This window comes from Apteryx mantelli, chromosome 2, assembly GCF_036417845.1.
Source record: "Apteryx mantelli isolate bAptMan1 chromosome 2, bAptMan1.hap1, whole genome shotgun sequence".
NCBI lineage: Eukaryota > Metazoa > Chordata > Aves > Apterygiformes > Apterygidae > Apteryx > Apteryx mantelli.
The window spans coordinates 166,880,045-166,903,906 of NC_089979.1; the positions used below are offsets into that span (position 1 = coordinate 166,880,045).

The following is a 23,862-nucleotide window of genomic DNA, read 5'->3' on the forward strand; positions in this document are numbered from 1 at the left end:
TAGTCAACAGCAGGAGAGGCATATCCCATCTAGCCTGGAGGTGTTTCTCTGTGGTTTGAATCAGCCCTGAAGATGCCTTTCTTTCCCCACTGCTCATAGAGGAAAGTCCACTTGGGATTTTAGCTGCAAGTGGACCAAATCTGCTCATCCACAAACACATGGATAAAATTTTCAGATGCATCTAAATTACTTGTGCTTTTATTATTATTGCAAGTTAATGGAGCTTTTTGCAAATATTGTCTTATAGATAAAGAACAAATTCTTCTCTGGGTTTACAATCTTTTAAACCTAGAGGAACCCAAGTTATTCTTATACCATCATTAGCATTCAAAATCTGACCTAATGTCTTTAAACAAGCCCTTTTCTGAATAAGCACAGCCCCAAGATTTACCTGAGAAACCATGGATGTTATTATGAATGTTTTAAATCATGGTGCATCATGAAGATTAAGTCTTCATTTTGTTTTTGATTTTTCCATGTCTTCTGTCATTTTAAATTTCCAAGTTCATACTCTTCTGCCAGACAACTTTTTGGTTTGAATTTAAAATATGTCTTTCTCTCTATGCTGTATTTCAACTCAACAAATATAAATGAAGAGCTTTTTGTTATCTTTTGTCATTCTGTTTCTTAATAGTATGCCCAGTGTTATTCTAATTGTCGTTTGATCCTAGTTCCATCCCAGCTGTTTTAAGAGCTTACACACTCAAGACATGGTTCATATTATTACCGGCCTCTGTCTGATGGCCTTTTCACAAGTGTAGTATGATAGACAGCAAAGACCTAACTGTGTCTTCTCATTCTTTTTCATGACTCACCTGTGGAGAGTTTTGGAAATGACAACCTCTCTCCATACCTTCTCTTTGGCACATGTTGACTAATCCTTTGTAGCATTATCTGTCTTCGTTAGAACAGAGGCAATTGAGTCAAATCCACTGGATGTATGTTATTTGCTGGCAACACCTGGTTCCTAATGGTTCAGGATGAAGCAGAACCCAGCAATCACTACTCCCCACCTCTTCCAGTTCTGGCACACGCACACAAACGCACAGAGCAAAGAGAAGAGGTCTCCATGAAATAACATGAGAATGAGCCCCTGTAGGTCTTTGAGCAAGTGATTAAGCAGACTGCCGCAGGCAGCTCCCTTGATGTCACCTGCAAGCTGCTACACTGATCTCAGAGCAAAAGCTTTGATAGCTTGATCCCTGGATTCACTATAAATCTGCATCCTGCCCACCTTCCATCTAGGAAGGCTGTGGGAGAAGGACTGGTAATACGCTGACCCACCTGGCACATTTGGGCTTGTGGGGTCCTCAGGTGCTCTGCAAGGAGGCCTCCAAACACTCCTGAGTCCCCGCTGCCTTAGGGTGATTCCTGGGACAGAGTATGGCCTCATCCTGCATTAGAAGAAGGAAATTCATAAGTAGAACATAGATATGGACTCAGGGCTTAGTTATTCTGCTGCCTTTCTTTTTAGTTAATCAGATGTACAAGCGAGACTCCTTCCACCTCACTGTAGGCACCTCATAGTTAAGCATCCAATCTAAATACCTTGTCTAATCTCTCCCTCTAGCTAGTGGCGAAAGGGAGGCATTTCCAGGGCATTAGTCATTCCATGATATGTTTTAAGATAAAATAACATGCCCTGTGAAGGTATAGTATGGACTATACAGGGAACCTGAGTGTCTACTTTAGATTAGATTACTGTAAACTCCCTACATTTCCATGGCAAAAGTTAGGTGAGATGAGCCCCTGTGTTTTGTTCATGCAAAGAAGATCTATAATGAGTAGATGGAAACAAACAAAAATGCAGAATGATGTTCATATCCCCCCCCCCAAAAAAATGATTCTCATTTGCTTGGAAAATGTCTTCATTTCTCTTTTTTGGGCCAGCATTCTTTTCCTGGATTTCTTTTCTCCTTTTTTTTCTGTGTTGCTTTTGAAACTGGAAAGAAAACTGAACAAAATGGGGGGGGGGGGGGAGGGAAGGAGAAGGAGAAGGTCCGATGAGCAAAGACATTACCACTTTCATTGAGAACCCAAAAATGATCAGACCCACTATTTGTTTACTATAATCCTCATTTAAAACAAAACAAGCAGTTGAGTATACCTGTTATGCAGGTTGGTTCACTGAGAGCCCTCAACCTGTTCTGGTGCAAAGTAGCCTCAGTCCAAATCACAAGGCAGGTATCGCAAGGGCAGATTTGCCAGAAACGTTTCTTATTTATGTGGAATTGTGCCAATTATTTGCACCATTGATATCACAGGAAGGGGAGAGGTGGGCCATGGCTCCTGCTTCCCGTGACCATCAGGGCAGCCTCCAGCCCTGTCTGACATCCATTTTGCTCATTTGTCATGAACAACGGAAGGCCCAAGGCAGAAATCAGGGCCAAATTACTCCATTTCCATAGATCAGTGTTGATTTTACATCCGCTTTTAAGAGTGCACCCTTCGTGTTAGCCAGCTCCAGCAACATGAAGCAGTGCAATCAACTGGCAAGACAGGTGGTTTTCCAGATGTAGGGCTTATTTAAAGCTTGTTTTTGCTTTAGACGTTTGAGATTCATTTGTAACTGAATGTCAAAAGGCATTTGCCCTGCTCCTCTGAAGGACAGACACTCCAAAGGCATGGGGATTTCTTAGCAGCTGAACCTCCCCACCATGCTCATGTGTTGTGCAGGGCACCCCCAGGTCACGTAGATCCAGTGATACCAGTGCACATGTTGTTGTGTGTCTACTGGGAGGGACTCAGGTGGAAAACCTGTTGCCAGTCGATGGTTGTGGAGTTGTTACATCTCCATTTATCAAGAGCTGTGTGTTTTACTCTTGTAAATATTCCTTAGAATTCCTTAGAACATTATTGCAATGTCTAAAGATTTAATGAAAAATTTGTCCTAAAGCTTGACAGCTGTACTTTTGTTGTGAGAAAACAAGCAGAGTTTTCAAATTCCTAATTAAAAAGAATATATAATGTTATGAAGGGAGGAATTATCTATTCTATTTATTAAGAATCAAGATCTCCACACTTAGCAATGTGATGTGCAGGAAGGAGAGGGGAAGAGAAGGAAAAACCGCGGGTCTCAGGAAATCAAGGATGCAGTAAGCTTCAGGCACTGGAGATGTGGCAGTAATAACTGAAGACCAAAATGATGTGGAAAAGAGCAAACAAAGAAACTGAAGTCTGTGGTGGAACATGCTGACACCATGTCATATTTTGATGGTCTGTTCAATATACCATGTTGGCAGGAAGTGTACTGAAAAAATGATTTTATGACACTGTGACTGAGGCAGATAAAACAAGCTCTGAAAATACCTTTGTTATGACTTACCATACAAGCTTCTCCCAGATCTAGCCGCTTCTACATCCAATTAAGCATGAGTTGTAACTCTGTCTGGAAATCTCAGGTGTTTCCCAGTAACAGTAGAGTTGAGAAAACTGGAGATGTTCCAGTGGGCTCAGCAGAATATCAAGAAAAGTAAATGGTAAGAGCTGCTATTGCTTTAATAGCTTCTGTTTGAAAAAAATCAATTTCAGGCCATGGAATATGATGATAGAAAAGCAGAAGATTGCTACTCAAAGCAGACCTTCCCCTCTCTTTTAGAAGCTATTACCGGAAAGGGCAAAAGAAGCAAGAGGGAAATTAAGGAGAACGTCCCTTAGCTATGACTGACCTCAGATCTCTTGGTATGAATTCAGGCTCCCAATGAAAGCCAATAAGTTGTTTTCTCCCAGTAAGTTCAAAGAGCTAAGATCTCAACTATGACAAACTTTCAGACATATTTCTGAGTCTGATGTGGGTACTTGCAACAGCTGAGAGACAAAAAGAAATTGAGAAAAACCTTTTGAGAGTTAGGCATATGCAACAAATTGCTTCAAACACAATTATCTCTTCATATTTGTTCTGTTCATCTGCACAATATTTAACTCTTACTCAGATCAAACATCTTTTCTAAAGAGAATTTTCTGTTTTTAATCTCACTTCCACTGACTCCTTACTTCTCTTCCATTATGCCTTGAATAAATCAGTTAGTTCCTCTGTTAGGCCCTTTACTGGGTGGTAAAACCTAATCCGCAAAGTCATTTCAATTCATATCTCTTCCACATCACTCCCAAACAAGTTTATACATCAAGAAATTGAATTATAAGTTTTGCAGTTTTTGTGTTTCTGTTCCAAAAACTCTGTCCCAGTTAATAAATTATATATGCAGTGTTCTCCCGTGGAAGATTTTTTTTCCTCAGTTTAGTGTGTTTCTATTGGAAAAGGCAGGTTAAAGAGGTGCCCCTTGCCCTTGGAGAAGAAGGTAGTAAAGATGTGATAGTCCTTCCTTTGTGAGGAAAATCATTCCACCTTGATCAACTGATCCTGGGAAGAATGTCTCTTCATTTTCCCTGAGGAACAGTGATCAAGAAAAGTATTCACTGCAGAGTTGAGTTAGACCCCTTATATAGGGCTATGAGGATCTTGGAGACAAAGGAAGAAGCCTTGGAGTTGAGCCTGTGTGCAGAAAACAGAGGGAGTGAAGGAGAGGTGAGAAGACCTGATGGAAGGTGCAGCTGAGCAAATCCATCAAGTGATAGTGGAGGGATTCAGGTCTGGTGGAACAGATGGCGAATAGGGCCACCATCACGGTAACAATTCAACAGGAGAAAGGAGAAGAGGATGAGAGAGGAAGAGTGAGGAGAATGAATAGAGGTATGGATGGACATTGTACACGGAGAGCAGATAGATTAACACACTTCAGAAAAATATGGACTAAGGGTGTAAAGTGAATAGGGTGAAGGTGAATAGAGTGTATGTCAGAGTCATGAACAAATAAATGGGGAATGATTGTTTGCCTGGTCTCATGGTGTAGGAGAGAAGAGGCACTGTATTGCAGTTGTCCACCAGCAGGTCTAAAATAAGCAAAGGGAGATATGGTTTCACACAATATATAAAGAAATGGTAAGGCTGATGGACCTGGAATGTGTTGATGTAAGCCAAAAGTATAAATAGATATCAGAATTATCAAAAAGATGTAAGATAAATTCAGAGGATAGGAATAAGATAAATTCAGCGGTAGGTATATGAAACACTAGCCCATATGCAACTCCATATGAGGGAACTAGGAGGATACAGTTTCTCAAGGTGGACAGGCTTACTGCTTTTTACATTTCTTCCAAAGCATCTGCTGCCGGCAATGTGGGAATCCCCAATGCAATCCACAGGTCTGAGCCCACCCTGAAAGCCTGGAAGCCTGCTAAGGAATGGGGAGATCACTGAATAAAGAAATCAGGTCAATGTGGAGGGGGAGAACTGATGGACTTGTGTTGTGCACCACTGGAGCCAGGCTTGGATTTTAGCAGTGAACACAACAGTGCAGAGGGACTTGCCTGTGCATCTGCAGTCAAGTCAACTTGTGCATACAGCCAGCCGGCTTAGAGGGAGGGGAAGAGTCTGCAGCAAACAGCTTCTGTCAGCACCATCTCGGTAAGTTATTAGAGTATGCCCAGCTGTAGGCACATTGGACACAACTGTGCTGCAACATTTAGCTCTGCTCAGACTTACCCAAAAGCCGACAGGGTCATGCACTGTCCCATGGCAGTGCAGATGTGTGATGAAGGTGAATTTGAGGAGGGTAAGTAAACCTCTGGTAGGTCTGCATCCACTAGGATGTGTTTGTAGCAGGCAAGATTCGTGCGTGTTACTCTGTGGAAGTGGGGTAATGTCCAGAAGCATGGCAAGAAATGCTGTTTGGAGACCCTATATGTCACAGAGAAACAGGTGAAGAAAAGAGAATTTGCATTTGTTGAAGTATTATGTCGAATCAGAGGTTTACGCTGACCAAAAGGACCCATTAATGATTTTTTTTTTTCCCAAACTCTTTCAGATAGTTTGTAAGTGAGCTTAAAGCTGAGACTTGGGTCTGTCCTGATTTCTGCTATTGTATGCTGTATTTGAATGGGTCCCCTTTACTGAGGCATTGATGCAATTATTTGCTTTATTGCAATGTAATGGTTTGAACACATAAAGGATGAACTTAAAACATAGGAACCGGACAGTGAGGAGAAACAGAAGAGGTTTGCTGGCCTGAGGAGGTGCAAGTGCATGCAAGTGCAAAGATTGTCTTCTGCAATAGATCTTCCAGGCTAGAAAGGTCACTCGTTATTTCAAGCAGCCACATTTTCTGTGATTCAGTGACCTCTGTGGCAGTGAATTCACCAGACGTCGTCTTTCATGCTTGACTTGATTGGTAGCTTTCCTGTGCTATCATACTTCACTCCAGTTTGGCCTGTCAGTGCTTTTAATGGGCTAAAGGAGCACTTCCAGGGAAGAGGGGGCAGAAGAAAGTCCAAAACCCACACAACCTTCTCTCTATGAGCAGAATATTCCCAGTCTCTACGCAAAACTTGCTGAGTACAGTGAGGAAATCCTTCACTTACCTTCTAGCAAGGAAACCGTAGCTGATTAATTATTTTGGAGCCATCTCAGGTCTGAAAAGAAACTCAGCGCAGGCAAAACCATCACATAATGGCTTATGAAGTGACGTACTGCAAGCTTAGTTGACACAGCTTCTGTCTGCTTTTCTTCTTTGCCATATCACTGCAGAGGTAGTCCCCTACTTTGGGCTGAGGGGCAGCATGTTGGTGACCATCAGAGGTGGAGAGTTTACAGAGCTATTTATAGATATAACTAAAGAAGATAGAGGGGTGTGGGAGAGGAAGAGGGGAGGAGAATGGGTTTTTCCACAGAAGAAACTGAATTCAAAAATTATGGTAATTTGAACATCCAAAAATTGGAGTAAAAGCAGGAATACTTGGACATTCCCTTCTTGAGTTTGGGGGGGTTGGGTCTTTTTTATTTGATTGGACTTTTTACACTAGAAAGAAACACTTCTTTTTAAACAAAAAATTGTCTCAGAACTTGTTGACGGAAAGTTTTTGGCCAGTCCAGATCATTTTTGTGGAGAGGGGGTTTCCTTCCCCCTGCCTTTGCTTCCCAGAGCAGCCAGTTTCTGAATCACCCTGGAAGCGAGGACACACCGCTTAGGATAGGCATGAGCCGTATGCCGGATTTTGTACAGTCGCAGAAGCTAATCAGGAGGAAAGACTGGAACATTCAGCTAATTGCTTACAACCATCAATTCCATTTTCATAATAAGCATGCCATCAAATCGTGTAGATTAGCAAATTAGCTAAGGCTTTGTGAACTCTAAAGAAGCATTTGTTTAAAACATGAGCAGCTGCTGGGCCAGATGGCAAAGTCCTGCCCATGGCAGGCACGTTACCAGAAAGATGGAGAAGTGCACGGAGGAGGTGCAATTTCTCCTCATGCTTCGTCTATACAACCATTAATCATCGTGGCACGCTGGAAGCAGAGCTTCAAGGAACACAGGCGTGAGTAAGCGCTGTATATAAAACCCAGCAGTTCACGTTGACTTGGATGGCCCGTCCTGTCACTGCCGCTGATTAATTTTGCAATCAGTGAGCGTTTAGCTTGCTGCACACTGGCTGGCCTTGGCCGTGGGAGAGCTCTGCTCAGAGACCCTGCCGGCTCGCTGCCCGCACTGGGGCTGCGCCCGGAGCTGCTAACGCTTCTGCACTGGCATGGTCAGGACATCTGCAAAGAGGCAAGTCTCATATCGGTGGCTGCACCAAGAAATGCGGTGATTTGATTAAATGCTTACAGCCTGTCGTGCTACGCTCGAGCCTTAAAACTTCCCACAAACTGGTTATTCAGGCCTGCTGCTTTGCCCCTTGCATTTCAATAGCGTTTTGTTCCGTGACTGTCATAAACACTGATAAAAGAGCCAAAGGTCTAGCCTCGTATTTACACTAGATACTCCCTTCTGTTAACAGTGGCTTTTACGTCATCAGCTTGGTTTTGGAAAGTTGACTGCTTAGTTTCCCATCCTGGTTCTCCAGCGGCAGCTACGGTTCCTTTAGCGTGTGTAAGGATTACCTCTGCACAATGTATTTGCCAGTTTTAGAGAACAAACTTTTTGTTTAAGATTTCTGCACTGCTGTTTTGCTTCCTTTGTAAGTCCATCCCCTCATGCCTGGGAGGAAGCCAATATGAAAAAGTCATCACCTTGTTCCCTTTAAAACCTTATCTTTAAACCCCTGTGTCCTGGCATCCACTAAGAGAAAAGCCCACGGTGAAGGAGCTGGCATGCTGAGAGCCCTCTGACTTCTGCTGGTCTGCTTTGCTGAGGACTCGCGCACCATCGAGTTTGAAATGATTTAGCTTCAATCTGACAGGGAATGGGAAAGTTGCAGAAACCTTGAGACCTTCCGCAAGCTGGAGATACTGTTTCCCCAGTGCAGAAATACCGTAAAGCTCTGCCTTCTCTGATACTGCCACTTAGGTTTTGCAGCCTCAAAATACTTCATTAGTATCATTCTGGGGAGAATTTATATTACACAAACAGTGTTAATGAGAAACCATTCTGGCAAACATCATGAAAAACTTCCAGTACTTTGAATGCTTTGCTGAAGAGCAGAACAGTGACAGAAGAGCAGACATTATTGCTAAAGCCATACATATTAATGGGAAACTGTGACCCTGGGAGATCAAATGAACTGGTTATAGCTTCACTGAAGGTCTGCAACCAAGCTGGGATTTGAGCCCATAACGTAAAAATCTAATTTTAATACCTCAGTCTGAAGTTCACTACCCGTCCATTAGGTGATGCTCAGAATAAGAACTAAGCCTGTAGGGTAATTTCCCAAGTTTTATGTTCATTTTCAGAATGGAAAGGAATCAACCTAATGTCAAGCAGTAATTAGAAATGTTGTCTGTGCTGAGGGGAGACATCATCCATCACTTGAGCCAATATTGTAGTGTGGTAAAATCTATATCTTCTAACTTTGTCCTTTTTGCACCTCCCAGGCATCTAGTGCAGAACATGAGAGTTACTATGAGAAAGATTTGTTTTATCAGACCATGTGCTTGAATTTGTGAATCGAAAAGTGACCTGAGCAGGAAAAAGTGGTAAAAACTTCTGTGGGAAGTGAGATTCCCTATAATCAGGAGGAATTTTTTTTAAAACCTCATGCATTTCTAGCAAGACGTGAGCAATTGCACTGTGTTGGACTCCAGGGTTTGAGAGGACTATTAAAAACACTTTTGTTTGGTTTTGTTTTAAAAAAATCATTTTCTTTTCACTTATCAGCAGAGAATCAGTCATCCATGCTTCCAGATCTGGAGCAAAGTGATAAAAGTAAACTTTGCTTTATGGGTTCCTCTCAGAGAGCTGCTTTTTATTCAGCTTCCCCTGAAGGGGAAGCGATGTTTCGTGGCCTCCTGAGTCCCTGATCTCAGCAGAGGATTGATGGAAGGTTACCTCTGTGTGCGAGCGCACAGCAGTAGTCACTGGCAACAGGGAAAAACACGGTGGATAGGTTTGCCAGATTTGCTGTCTTTCTTGTGTGTTTTAGTTTGTTTGCTTATTTAGTATAAGATTTGGGCTGGAGACCAAGTCTCGTCCCAGTGATGCTGTATCATTTTCCTTCCCTCTGCCGTAGTAGAATTAAGACAGCTTTGGAAAGTACTCTGAGAACCTTGAGAAGAATTACAAAAGAAGCAAACAGTAGTGGGGAAGTGTGTTTAAAAAGGAGAAATATGAGTGTATGAGGAAATGAATGAAGCTGAAACAAGCACCTGTTTGTTTGCTCAGGATAAGAAGCAAGGAATCAAAACCACCATGAAAGCTAAAGGCATCCTCAAACAGAGAGGAGGAGTCTTCAGCAGGAAATAGGAGGCAGAAAAATTCGCATGATGGGATCTATTGTAATGAGGAAGAAGCGACAGAAATTATATAACTCTTCAAAAAAAAAAAAAAAAACTCTCAGTGGTAATGATTTATTTGCACAGACAGGATCTTTTATGGTCCTGATATGAACGCTGGGAAAAAAGAAATGCAAATAATCACCATGCAGAGAAAACCTGGGGAATAGCAATCCAGCAAACTGTGCTAAAGTTAACTACTTTGGGGGCAGCTGTTAAAATGGACTAATGCACTAGAGCTTTCGTGAAGTTTAGATCTGTCGTAAGGAAGAATTACAGGAAGAAGTTTAGTGTCAAAGTCCACCTGTCACAAGAATTCAGGAAGATCAGTGGATAGACGGCTGCTGATTTCAGTGCAAGATACATCAGATCTATAGTTAGGAAGGTGTCCAGGTGACTCAATAGTCAGAAATTCCTGGAGGTGATGCTTGAGCATTTTCATGACTCATAACTGCATAATCGATTTGCTCCCATTTGCAGAAGTTTTATTACTTCTGTGTGCAAAGAATACCATTGTTGGAAATGTTTGCAAAGCTTTGGGGGTTCGCTGGTGTAATTCTTCATCTAAGAAGTCATAAGCAAGTTTTGACTATTTACTACTTTTTTTTTCATTATGATTTATTGTACTACTGCCCAGTCAGGAGTGGCAAACAGTTTTATGTGATAAATGATGCCAAAGGAATGCCAACCAGTTGACCTGTGAAATGTTCAAATTAACAACACAACGATGTGATTTGCATGCAATAGGCAGGGTAGGGATCAATGGTCAGAGTGGATGCTGGGGTCCTTGCAGTGCACTGTTTGATGTATTGCTGCTGTGTTGTTTCCCTCTGACAAACGTCTTTCTTGGCTTTTCATATTATGAACCTTTTAGCATAAGGTCTATCTTGGTCAGTTTGTTGGCCTCTTGCCTTCTTTTATTTGATTAATGTCTGCATAGCCCCTAGCAAAACAGGACCCCTCGCAATAACGAATAACCCTGGGGAGTCACACTGAATTTCCAATTATTATAGAAATCAAAAGGAAGACTAAATTTGGCATCCTGTGCTCCTGACAATAATGTCTTTAGCTCTGTTCAGAGAGAGCTTGTTTTCACAGAGGAGTGAGCACTTACCAGGAACAAATGAAGGTGCTGCCACTAAAGTCTTTCTAGGGATACTTTGCACTTCTTTGGCCAATTTTGAACAACAGATGAGTTCTAATAGTCACCCAGTCCAGTTTGAACAGGAAGCAGAAATGTCTTATGAAGTGAGGACAGCTTTGCTTGATACACACTGGATAGCCTCCTTACAATCCCAGATGGACCAAGAAGTACAAAGAGAGTACCAAAGAGGCATGGGAACTTCACAGTTTTGTCTTTTTTGACTGAAGGATAGAGATGTCCTTAAATTAATTAAGCAGCTCCTCCCAGCCTGTTAGAGGCCTGAAGCACCCAACTTACGTAGAGGTCCAAGAATTCTCCTTCCACTGAGTGTACATGTTAAAACATGCAATTCAGCTTGCCAGTTTCTGGTTTTTCTCCGTTCATTGACAAATTTGATATATTTCCCTGCAGTAGATTTCCCTGGAATCATATTTGAGTAAAGTTCAGGCTTGTGTTGCAGGCAAGGCATGGATTTTGAGGACTGCATTCATTTCCCTGCCCTCCCATTTTACTTGTATAACATGAAATGAGCACTTTATCCATGTATATCTTGGCTTCTCACAAGCAAAGTGAAGGAAGTAAATATCTCAGTACTCTGTTTAGATCATAAATTCTCCAGGAATAGAGACAGTCTCAAATAATATTTCCTTATGTTGCCTACAACTATGGGTCCAGGTCCAATTTGCATTGTGATACCACTAGAAGAGTTGTTCTGTGGGCACTCCATATTAAACATCTACTAATTTCTGAGGACTGAACTTTATGACCCAACTGGTCCCTCCCATTTATGTGTTCTGTGTAATGAGCACTTCATAATAATGGAAGAGTGCAAAACTTTTATTCTAGATGTTAAGAGAAGTATGATTTGCCATTGAATATATAGTAGGAAGCCCTTTGTTTAACAGCAAGCCTTACATGTCTTTTTTAATCATTCTTTTCATCATCCTTCCAGGGAATGTGACCAGGAATTGTACAAGCCAAGGTTGGACAGATGTGTACCCTGCGCCGTACACCCTAGCTTGTGGATACGATTTCAACAGCACTCCAGAGGAAGAGGTAGGTAAACCTGGATAGATAGTCAGCAAGATTCATCAGGGATAGACAACAGAATCACATGATCTTCCCCTGCCCAATATTTCCATTCCCACTGTGATCCCTCAAGAAGGAACGATCCTCTTGAGGATCCCTAGAAGCAGAGGTCGAGTGTCCTTCTGGTCAAGGAGCTGACCCTCCCTTTGATTTCCAAGAAAGTGGCAGGAGCTCAGCACCAGAGAAGATCAGAGCAATGTCACTGTGATGCCCATGTGTAACTTCAGGTGCTTGATTTTACATATTCAAGTTTGAAACGTTAGTCCAAGCTGTCCCTTGAAATATTTATATATTTTGTAAGGAAATATGCAAGCTCTCAAGGATATTGCCTGTATGTAAATTAGTAATTAGTGACCTATGTGTAATTAACTTTAAAATATTGTAGCATATTGGCATTTACACAGAAAGAAGATTGTTACTGGGTAGCTGCATGCTGAGACATGAAAGGTTAAGTCTAAAGAGGATAACAAAAGTGTTTTTTAAAAGCAGGATTCATCTCACCTAACTAAAAGTTCAACATCTAATCTAAGCTAGTTACCTACAGCTGTCCCATAGTCAACAAGAAAAAGCTCATGCTAGAATGGCATTGTATTTCACTACAACTATATGTGTGTTTTAAATCCATGCCTTTTTCTGCCACATGACATATGTCAGTATTTGTGAATGTTGGACATAGGAATCTTATTAATGAGCAAATATATGCAGTGAAGGATCTTTGTGTATGACCACACATTACGAAAGCGCTCAAACAGTTAATGGAAAATCTGAACTGAACATAGCCAGCATTAATAGTGAAGGAATACAGAAAATACCAAAGGGAAAGTTACACAAAGAATTTCAGGGATCTACTGACGGGAGAGCTTTAGTCTGCTTTTGGGGTCAGCTGCCACTTCACATCTTCAAGTGTCCCGTTTCTATGACCAAAATGTATGGCGCCATTTCCGCATTGTGAAGGCCATTGTTGCCGGTCTGCAACGCGAAGGCCCTCCACCAAGAGCTCGGGTTTATGTTCCAGCTGCAAAGGGATTTGGGAATTCCTGTGACATGCCTTGGTGACCCAAAGGACTGCAGCGTTGCCAGAATGCCTCGTTACCAAGAGAACACATATTGTGTTCTTTTAATTCTCTCTTAATTATTTTCTTTTTATTTCTGCAGTTTTGTCATGCTGTTTAAGTCTACTTTGTGTGAAAAGGTGGCCGAGGAGAGTGAACATGCAGTACTAGCTTGTGAAGAATAGTTTTTCTTTTTCTTTTTCTTTTTTTTTGAATTGGCTGTCAGCTTGGGGAGGAAGAAACAAGGGGAATAGAAAAAAAAAGGAGAACAGCAGGCTGTATGAGGCATGAGGTCCAGAACAGACTGATAACCATCCATGCCTAAAATGCACTTTTAACGTCTGCTGGTCTCAAGTCAGAAACAACAAAAGTACAAAAAATAAGTAAGGGATGTGTGTAAGATTTTATTCCTAAATTCTAGCCGTCCTTGGAAAGCAGATGGTGTAGGCACCGACATAGTGCACCTGTGATCCTTGCGGTGATAATGATTCCTTGTCCAACCTGACTTTGAAGAACCGTATGTTAAGAAACTGGGAGTTGTTTTGCTACCATGCTGTCAGAAGGGATGCACAGCTTCCCCACTGTGTGCCTTCATCTGGTCAGAGCCGTCCACCCTAGATGTCCCCATAGGCTCCATCTAGAGGCAATGAAGAGAAATAGGCACCTCCACAGGTCAGTTCATCCCCCATTTCTCTCCAAGGAGAATTTACTCTAGAGGGAGCCTGGATAAGTTTAGCCTTAGAGAGTTAAAGCAGGTGAGATGAACTCCAAGCTTTTTTGGGTGCAGGGTCGTGCAAAGACCTGTCATCAGCATTTCTGCTGCCTCACGCTCATTACAAATGTAAATGGTTCACAGTCTCACCTCAGTTACCACAGGAAAAACATAGAGGCTGCTCAACAGAAGTTAAGGAAGTTGATTCTGAATTGCTCTCAGTATAGCACCTACTTTAACTAGCTGCTCTTATAGCATGCCTGTGAAAGTAAGCAGAGGTTTTTAGAAGTCAGAAAGAGAATGATAAAGTTGTCCAATTTCTTGCAGTAAGTCAATAGCACATCTAGGTTTAGAGCTAAAGCATGCATTTCCTTTACATCTCTAAATCCGTGTTCTTCTAATATGAATATTTTAGTAATCTGAGCATTAAAAGTGAAATTCCAATTCTATTTATGATTTGGGGTAAAATTCTCTACTTTGACTTGTGTAAAATAGGAGGTGATCATCCTTAGCAAGTACAAATGAAGAGTGAGAATTAATTATGTGCTGTTTCCAGAGCAGAGAGAACTCCACATGCCACATTAAAGTTGAATGCAGAACCATCTCTCTATACGCAAGAAGGACCAGTTATCATAAAATAGAGGGGCACAGAATTGCTTACTGAATAACTCTAAGATCCTTCTGGGCATAACCTGCTTTTGTGAATAACTAAGAGCAAGAGGCCCATACCTGTATTCCCACTTGGCAGTTTCTGTTTGCCAGCCCACTACTGATATCTCCAATGGTATATCTTTATTTCCTTCCCTCCCTTATACCTTCCTCTCTGCTCTCCCAAATATGTGTAGGATGACCTCTTCCTCCAACTCAGTCCCCCGCCACAAGCTCTCTCCTTCTGCCTGGCTAGATCTCTCCTTGCCCATGAAGCAATATAGACATGACCACTGTAACCTTTGCACTGCCTGAAATTTCCATCTTATTTTATTGCTCCTCCAAGCTGCCCTGTACAAATGCTGGAGGATTACCTCTCACCTCTGCCTCGCCGGTTCTGTAAAGTTCCTACTACTCAACAAGGCCTATGAAAATAACATATAAAAATGTCAGTCCTCACTGTAATCAAAGAGTGATTTCCCAGACAGGGTTGGGTTTAGATTTTCGGTCAAAACTGCTTTTTCTGGGATTTTTTGGCGTGTTTTTTTAATTGAAAATGATGGCAAGGGCTAGATTTTAAGACTTTCCACAAATGGAGTTGTCTTGTCATGAAAATATGGATTCTTCATGAATAAAAGAAATGCCCAAGAACCAACTGATCTTTTTTTTTTAAGCTGATAATCAAAATATATGAATTTAGAGTGTTGCTGCAGAGCCTTATGAGAGATGGAGTTTTGATTCCTTATTTCCCCATTTTCTTTAGACCAGGTTTCCATGTCAGATTAAAGTCCCACAATGCTCCATGCTCAGAGACTCCCTCCATGTGCTATCTTTCATGTCTAAAAGAGAAGCCATGAACTAACCTCCAAATTAACACATATTTTTGAATGAACATATGTGTGCTTTCAGTGAGAACATTTTAGGACTGTTTCTTTTTCCTTGCCAAAACAAAATCTATGTCTTCCACAGAAGCAAAAGCAATTTTCGCACCAGTTCTGTCCTCAACCTTCATTAATAAAATAAATTCATCATAGTCAGTGCTGACATGTCAATGCACTGCTTAACTGAATATTAGTCACTCTTGTTTCACAAGATTATAACCATGTAACTGTCTATGTGACTGTCAAATAAAACTCCTTCCTCTAGAAACCTTTTCCCTGTGAAATTGTGACCTGGTTATGGTGTGATACAAGCTCTGCTGCAACCAGACACTTCTGTCTTATTCCTGGTTTCACCAAAAAAATTAGTAAAAACTCAATGATGGTGTATGCTGTGTTTGTTTAGGAAAGCGTGTTGGCAGCTCTTTGAAAGTCCTGTTTTGTTTCTTTTCTTCACGTTAGCAAACGACATCATTCTACGGCACAGTCAAGACCGGCTACACCATTGGATATACCTTATCGCTCATTGCTCTCACAGCTGCTATGTTCATTTTATGTCTCTTCAGGTAAGACCATGAGCAAAAAAGGCAAAGGTAAGGGGATGTCTCAGAGGAAATAGTGGCTGTTTAAGCGCAGATAAATGACTGTCTTGGTTATAGGCCATGTGTGTCATACATGGATACCAGAAGATTTCTGTCATGTCTAAGGTGGACAGGAGAGGAAAGTTCTGTCTTTTGGTGTCGCTGTTTTCCGATATGTGAATTGCAACCTTTGCATGAGAGGTACAACCCCAGTCTAATTATATAGAGCAGGAATTTTCTGACGAAATGCATAGTCTTATGAGGTAGATCTCTATATCTGAGCTAGTCACCCCATGTTCTCTTTATGGTCCACAGAGACCTAGTTATGGTACATATGGATTCTAAGGATGATGCATTTCAACTAAAGAAGGTATTTAAAATGTGACAGATTAATTACGCCCCAGAACTACCTCCAAAAGTGCACTTCAGAAGTGTCTCCTACTATAGCCCACGCAGATCTAGGGCAAGACATAGGCAGCTAGTGCCATTTGAGACATGCTAGGGCCACTGTGACATGCACAGGGTTGGCAGATATGAAGCAGGACCTTCAGGAGGCACAAGCCTTTGTGGATTGGCAGACAGGTACTCTACAGCACATCAAATGGCATTAAATGTCTGGTTCCAACAACTGAATTCATCCTCAATCTCTATTGCTTACAATAGATTCAGGCATCTGAATTTGGGTGTCTCCACTGAAGAAGCCTGCATATGGGGTAGTCTCCTATTATAAGGTTGTTTAAATACAGAGAGAACAGCAGAGAGCAAAACTTCAATGAGATGGAAGAATCTGCTAGGTCTGTATTCCATCTCCTTACACCACTGTCTGGTGGTTTCATTTAAGTACCTTTCTTGCTATATCATTGCAAATTTATTATAGTCTGGTCCAGAAATCATTGCCCCACAAAAATGTAGGAAGCAGCATATTCTACAGTAACTCTCAAATTTATATATTTTTTCATATTGTATTTTTTTTTATTTATATTTTTCATGACCCTTCACAATCCTTGAGCAGAGATAACCGCTTCCTTTGCACCTCCCAGCATACACACTCTCTCCACTCCTCTCGTAAGCAAAGGAGTGAATCAGACCCACGATCAAATTATCTCATCTCAGCAAAGTACGAGGTGCCAGCTAAACTGCTGAAACTGTCTGGGTTCGCACTCTTCATCTGTGGCAAACAGTGTAATTTGACTTGGCTTCACCTGCAAGATCAGAGGACTCAGCTCGGTCACATTATCTTGCCATCATCAGAGATTAAGAGCACAAAATCTGCTGATGCGCAGTGACTCATTAGGAGGTGGTAATTTGATCAAGTTGCTGAGTGAGGTCTGTTCTGCTTCTGATGACTGTACAAAGTACCCATTTCCAGAGTATTAGGCCTTTCACTTTTAGCTGATGTAAAGTCTCACTTGAAAGGCAGACTTATTTGATCAAAATAGATCTTCAGAATATATTAGCAGGTAAGGGAAAGAGTAAGCCTAGCGCAATTCTTAGTATAATTAATACCTAGTCATTTTTAAATAAAAATATAGTTCATATTGCTCCAGAAAATATGCAGTATGTGTTAATTTTGGCAAGGGTTGCTAAGAATTTATTTCTCTTCCTCCAGAAATATTTCACTTCTAAAAGAATCATTACAGTACAAATGTTCTATAGAAAAGAGACCTTTATCAGGAGCAAAGTCTGCTTAGTCAAAAGCATCTCTTTTTCAATGGAAAGCAGTATGTTGGAACTATTTTCTGTCATTCTATATTTTGACCTTCTTTCTGACAATGGGAAAAATAGCAACACTGTTGTAGACACACGGAATGACACATCTTTTGTGGCTTTAAAAAGGCTTAAGTGGATCTTCAGTGAGTCACGTCAGAATATAGTCAGTCTCAAAGTTTCTAATGTTTAATTGAAAGTCTGTATCTTGGCAGAAGAAACATGCAAATAGATAAATAATGCTTTTGAATAGCCTTGCTGTTCAGAAATGTTGTTTCTTCTCTTGCTTCTCAACAGAAAACTACACTGTACTCGAAATTATATTCACATGCACCTCTTCGTGTCCTTCATAATGAGAGCTATCGCAGTCTTCATAAAAGATGCCATCCTTTTTGAGAGTGGAGAATCTGAACACTGCTTGCTGAGCTTAGTAAGTAGCCATTCACATTGAAGTTTTCGCCTTGTCCTGTTTGCCCCTCTTAATTGATGCGCCAAAATTACTTTAAAATGCATGTGAGACAGCATTTTGGGAAGATATCAGTTTTCAGTCATTTGAGAAGAAACAAAAACCCAATTGCTACTGTTTAGTTTGGATGGAAAGGGCATAAAATAAATAATAATGCTCAAAAGTTTGTAGGCATCTCCTCCTTTTTGAGCTGTCCCATTAGCCCTGTGTCTATCTCCTAGCCCCAGGCTGATGTCTTCGACAGCCTCATCAAAAGAGACTTAGAGAACTGTATTCAGGGAAGTTCATCAAACCCCTCATGTCAGTGAGAGCGGGAGTCAGCTCCAGATTCAGACAAGTAACTTTAGACTTTTAACAAGGCAAGTACCTATACATAAGCTAAGTGTGTAAACTACAATCACCATCAATAGAGATCTAATTAATACACTCAGTGGGGTCTGGAGAGCTATTCACCTTGCTTTGAAGAAGGCACCTGCACTCAGTAAGCTTAATAGCTCTCTCCACTGATTGCATTGACCAGATTTCCCCAGGAGTTTAGACAGCTGGCTTACATATAGAAGTTTATATATAAAAAGCAAAATTTAAGTTTTCATCTGGATCTGAATCCTGTCGTAACTGTGTGTAACAGACTTCTCCACTGGGCTGATAAAGGAGGGAGAAAAGGAGCTGAGAAATTTTTCACTTTGCAAAAATAACTCACTCACACTCAGTGTAATCAGTTGAAGCAAACGTGAAGGCAGGAGAAGAGCTGTTGATTTAAAGGCCATATTGACGCAAGAAGACACCAGTCATGAATAAATTCAGGCAGGAAATTAAAATCATGGAGACAGTGAGATGTGACCAGAAGTCCAAAAAAAAAAACAAAACCTCCACCTCCATAATGAATTCATAAAATTAGAAGAGTTACTTGCCGGTAAAAGCAATGGGAGGATGCAGCAGGGGACTGAACACAGCAGAGAAACACAGTAGAGAAGCCAAGAACCCAGTGATCCATGGAGCCTGAACTAACCTCTCACCCCTGTGGGAGTTTCTACCAGGTCATGGCTGAGGCATGATAGCAGAAGACTGTGTGAAAAGTGTTTGCCACCACTGCAACACTTCTGTGTATAAATACAGGACTTTGTCCTGAAGAACTCCGCAGTTCCTGGAAGCCGGTGTGCTTTCAGCCAGATCCATGGCTACCACTATTTTGTGTGTTTCTCCCCATTAGAGGATTTTCGTTGCCAATGCCAATTCAGGGTGAATGGCTGAATGCTACACAAGGGTTATAAAAATACATGGAACAGATCTGTCTCTGCTGCACTAGATTGAACTTACCCATTGCAAAATCTGTATCCATCCTGACCCAACATTTTGGATAACTTACTTACAAGGTCATAGGCAAAAAAGGACCTACCTGAAATGCAATCAAAATGCCTCTCATAATAATTATCTGCTTGCAAAAAAACTTATATTAGGTTGGGTTTGGTTGGGTTAGGTTGACCTAAGTTAGGTTAAATGATTGGGTTGTTTGTGTTTTGGATTTGCAGGATAAAGTTTTATCTTGGAAGACCTGGGTACTAGTTCATATGCTTGGGACTATGTATACAGTTTTCTGAAGGTTGCTTGTTTCCTTTGAAAATGGCAAGAATATGAGTATGGCCTTGATCTCATTCAGTTTGAGGACAGATTTGAAGAAACAGTTCAATTTACTGAATGCTGTCACCACTATGCTGTTTTAGAATAGGGGTGAACCAAGGAAATAATGATGTTTTAGTAGAAAAGAAAATACTTCACTTAGTTCATTTGAGAAAAAAAGGATAAAGGCACCCTCCTCCTAGAATAGAATCGGGGCTATAAAATCCAAATGAATGGAGGCGTCTCCCAGCATTCCTGATGAAGGGACCTAATTCCTGTGTTTAGCATTACCTGTTGCAGTAAGAAGACCTAATATGATGTTTTATACACCAGCCACATCATAAAAAAATTTTAACCTATCCACAAACATATGTGTCAATACTCCAGTCAGGTAGGAACTCCACTTCATGTAGGTGCATATGTAATTGAAAAAGACAAACTTGTCTGTAGGCTTTGCTGCAGTAACATTTTTTGCTTCATTTTACCAAATGCAGGAAACTAACTGCAGTGTTAACTCTACAGCAAGACTTTTCTTTCTTAAATTCAAATAGCTTTGGATTACCATTGATCTGTTCAATATGAAGGCCCTGGAAATTTAGCTTGTTGGGCATTTCCATGGGTCACAGTGCCCGAGCAGTTGCAGTGTTCAATAAGCATTCAGTGCAATAAGCATTTCAGGGAATTGAGGCCAATGCAGCCAAAATATATGTGATGAGTATCACTGAGTATCACTGAGCCATCATGTGAGCCAAAATACGTGCTTTGCGCTGGATGGTGTTTGTGTAATGGTTTGTAGTCTCTGTAGCCTCCTTAAATTCCTTGATCCTTCTTCCTTGATAAATCTATGCCTGGGGGACAGAAAAGTTGTTGTGGTTGGAGGAAAATTTCAAAATTTCAGCCTGCCTTTCATGTGGCGGAGACCCTGAGTTGGCAAGCAAGGCTGGTTTTCATAACTAAATGTAGCATGCTCCAATGGCCATTGATTGCAGGTCCTATGCAGAGTGGCACCGGCCCTTTGTCCCCTGTTAAGGAAACTCAGCAGCAAAGCCACAATAGCTTTACAAATGTCTCGCGCTCCTTGCCCTTTCCCAACTGCCCAGATCAATTAGGCTCGTCCTTAGGCACAATGGTGATCCTGTGGCACATGCAGCAGCACGTGGACTGACCTTCAGAGAAGGCTGGCCTTCCAAAAACCCATTGTGGGGTGTTTTCTGTGTAAAAGTGAACTCAAGGTTCAGAAGGCCATAAGGAGCAAGAATTTCTGGCCTGGTGGGTAGAGATTTCATCTGGGAGGGAGGGGCAGAGGTCCTGCTACACAGATTTTTCCTGCAGTTTCTCAGTGCTCTTTAACTTTCGTATAAAACAAGGAAACAGTCCCTGAAGTTCCTAGAACAGACTATTGTATAATTTTATAATGCAACAGGAAGGCCATGTTTCAGAAAGGAACTGAACATTAATATCTTGCACCACAGGAAAAGCCACTAGCCTGTTGATGTGGTATAGAGATGAGGGCACCAGCACAGCCTCTGGCTCATCCAACAGCATTTTAAAGAAGAGAAGGCCCCCCCTACTCTGCTCTGAAATAAGAAAGTGCTGCGTGAGGCATCCGAGAAAGACAGCGAGTAGGAAATGTAAAACTCACCCCTTTCCTCAGGTTACATCCTCTGAGAAAGACATCTACTTCCACCTACAGAGAGGAGAGCAAGCTCTTGTTAGCATCTGCTGAACTTTGGCTGACTGGCTCCGGGGAAGAGCCTGGCACGACTCTGTCTAAAGACAACAGGAATCTTTCCCTTGACTTAATTGGAGTTGAGTGAAGCCCTAAAGTGTGTAAATACATTAACTGACACTTTTTCGGTAGCTCAATCTGATACTGCAAAGTTGTACCCCATCCACTGAGTTCCTCGGGACCAGCCAGGCACAAAGGAGCTGCCCGAGGTAAGGAAGGGCATTGCAGTCTGTCCTTCCTCAGAAATGAGGTCCACCATGCTCTTGTATGATCAGCTGAAGGAGACCCTCACCATTCCCACCTAATAGATGGCAGCCACATTTGTTTTTCATGCCAATGAGCATCACGAGGAGCAAAGGAAAAAATCACAGCTCACATAGAGCAGAGGTTTCTCACTGAGCTGCTCCACTCCTGTCTGACCTGAACTGCCTCACCCTGTCCACAAAATCCTGTGAAACACAGCCAAAAAGGTTGCTGTTGGCTTAGGGACACAGGCGTTGTGATGGACTGGCTTCAGTTCCTCTTTCTGGGCTTTTTAACAGCATTCGATCTCTACTTATGATTCTGCTAAGAATCTCTGTGATAGTAGCACAAATGTAACAGACCCATCTCTTCATGGTGCAATGTCACCCCTTGGTCTGAATCTTTACCATCAGGTTAGATTAAGAGATTTCCATCTGCCTAGCAGCTACTGAAGAATATTATTCCTGTATCTGCTGACTTTCTCCTCACAGCTAAAATCTAATTTTTACAGCAAAAGAAATGACAGAGGGGAAAAAAATAGCTAGAGAAAGCTCCTGTAAATAGTACAAAGAAGTAGAAAACAAGAGAAAGAGAGCTGGGGAACAGAATGGAGACATATGTTTGCCAATTCTCTTTCAAATCTCACACTAGGACTTTAAGGTTCACTTCACCAAAGGTATTGAGACACTTCCAGGAAGTACCAGAAAACGGGGGAGAGGGGAGGGAGGAGAAGGAAAGAAAGAAAAAAAGCTATAACTAGATTCTTTCATTAACAGAGGCCCTAATGATGCAAACATTACCTAACAGTAAAAAAAGAGAGAGAGAGACAGTCGGACAGAGATAATGCCTCGTATTCATGTCAGTTCAGTGCCAGAGTTAATTTGAAGATATACCGGCAAGTTTAGTGAATGAAGGATGTGTGAAGCAGTGAGAAGCTATAAATAAGAGGTTTGGACTGTTTCCTGTCCATGGTCAGTAGCAGCCAGGAGCATGTGCAGTGGGGTAACCATCCACCCCATCTTGTTCATATCCTTGTTCAGATATCGAAATTGTCCATCCAGAGATCAGACTCTGAAAAAGGACCAGTAGGTGCAAGCTGATACTCCATCCAAGAAGGTGGTATCTCATCACCTTTTCTGCAGCCAAAGAGCCCCCACATGTACAAGCCCATGCTCTGGCATTTATGAAGAAGGTGTAAGCTGTCTCTTACATCCCCTAGGGAAAGGGTTTTCACAGAGGTAATATTACTATGGAGCAGCTGACAAACAGTAAATTCCTTCTTTGCTGGTGAGACAGTTGCTTATGGCTACCACGCTTGCAGCCTTGGTTGCTGCACCGTACCCAGCACAGGGTCTCAACCACAGTCAGAGTCAGCACTAAAAAGTAAACAGTAAAAAGGAAAAGGGGTTGGGAAGAAGGGTTATGGTGTTGGGAGGTGGAGCTCCGCAAAATGGGTTGTGAGAGAAGAAGGGAGCATGGGCTTGAGGTCTGAGTTTGGAAAGGGAATGTGCAGTGATGGAGAGTGAAGGAAATCATGAGCATCAGAGAAGCTAAAGCTGACACATTGTCATTGTGAGATAGGGAGGTGATGAATGCCAGCAGGACATGAAGCTGGGCTCCCTCTTTGTGGAGCTGGAGGCATGCCAGGCTGGGAAGGTGAGGAAGGTCCATGCCATAGAACTGGGGTTCTGCTTTAGAGATGTGGGGTTTGCAGTAGAAGCAGGGGAAGGGTCTGGATTTCAGCTGTAAATTAGCCAATCTGGGCATCCCTAAAAGTGGAAACAGGATTTCACCACCTAGTTCCACCGGAGAATGGATGGGCAGCAACAGAGGGGGAACCGGTGGGAGCCCTTGCTGGGTTCTTTCCCTGTCAGTTGATCACAGGAGCTGGTAGCCAGTCCCACAAAGGATAATGCTCCACAGGGAAGGGATGAAATGATCCATTCCTTCAAGGAGCAACTATTACATTCAGAGTTTTGTCCCATCTGTTTCTTGGACTAGTCATATCATCCAGCCCTTGAGATCAGCTAGACCAGCTAGTCCATTCACTTTCAGGAGAACATCTGCCTGGCCAAGTTCTAACATGGTCTTGCATGGTTATGCTTGGATGAGTTATCCCCTCGCCATCTCCTTTGCTCGTAGGAATGGCCCAGGAACGAAGGCAGAAGTTAAGATGGCACATCAGACTGTAAGACCTTCGGAGCAGGCTCTTCCTTTGAATAAATGACCCTAT

General features: G+C 41.9%; 1 protein-coding gene across 1 annotated transcript in view; it reads left to right on the forward strand.

Annotated features, from left to right (window-relative positions):
• The window catches only part of LOC106498925 (vasoactive intestinal polypeptide receptor), a 122,872-nt gene that overhangs the window by 69,495 nt on the left and 29,515 nt on the right, over positions 1-23,862 (forward strand). The window contains exons 4-6 of the mRNA XM_067292003.1: positions 11,860-11,963; positions 15,749-15,852; positions 17,872-18,004. Coding sequence (XP_067148104.1) covers positions 11,860-11,963; positions 15,749-15,852; positions 17,872-18,004 — 341 coding nt within the window. The remainder of the gene's footprint in view (positions 1-11,859; positions 11,964-15,748; positions 15,853-17,871; positions 18,005-23,862) is intronic.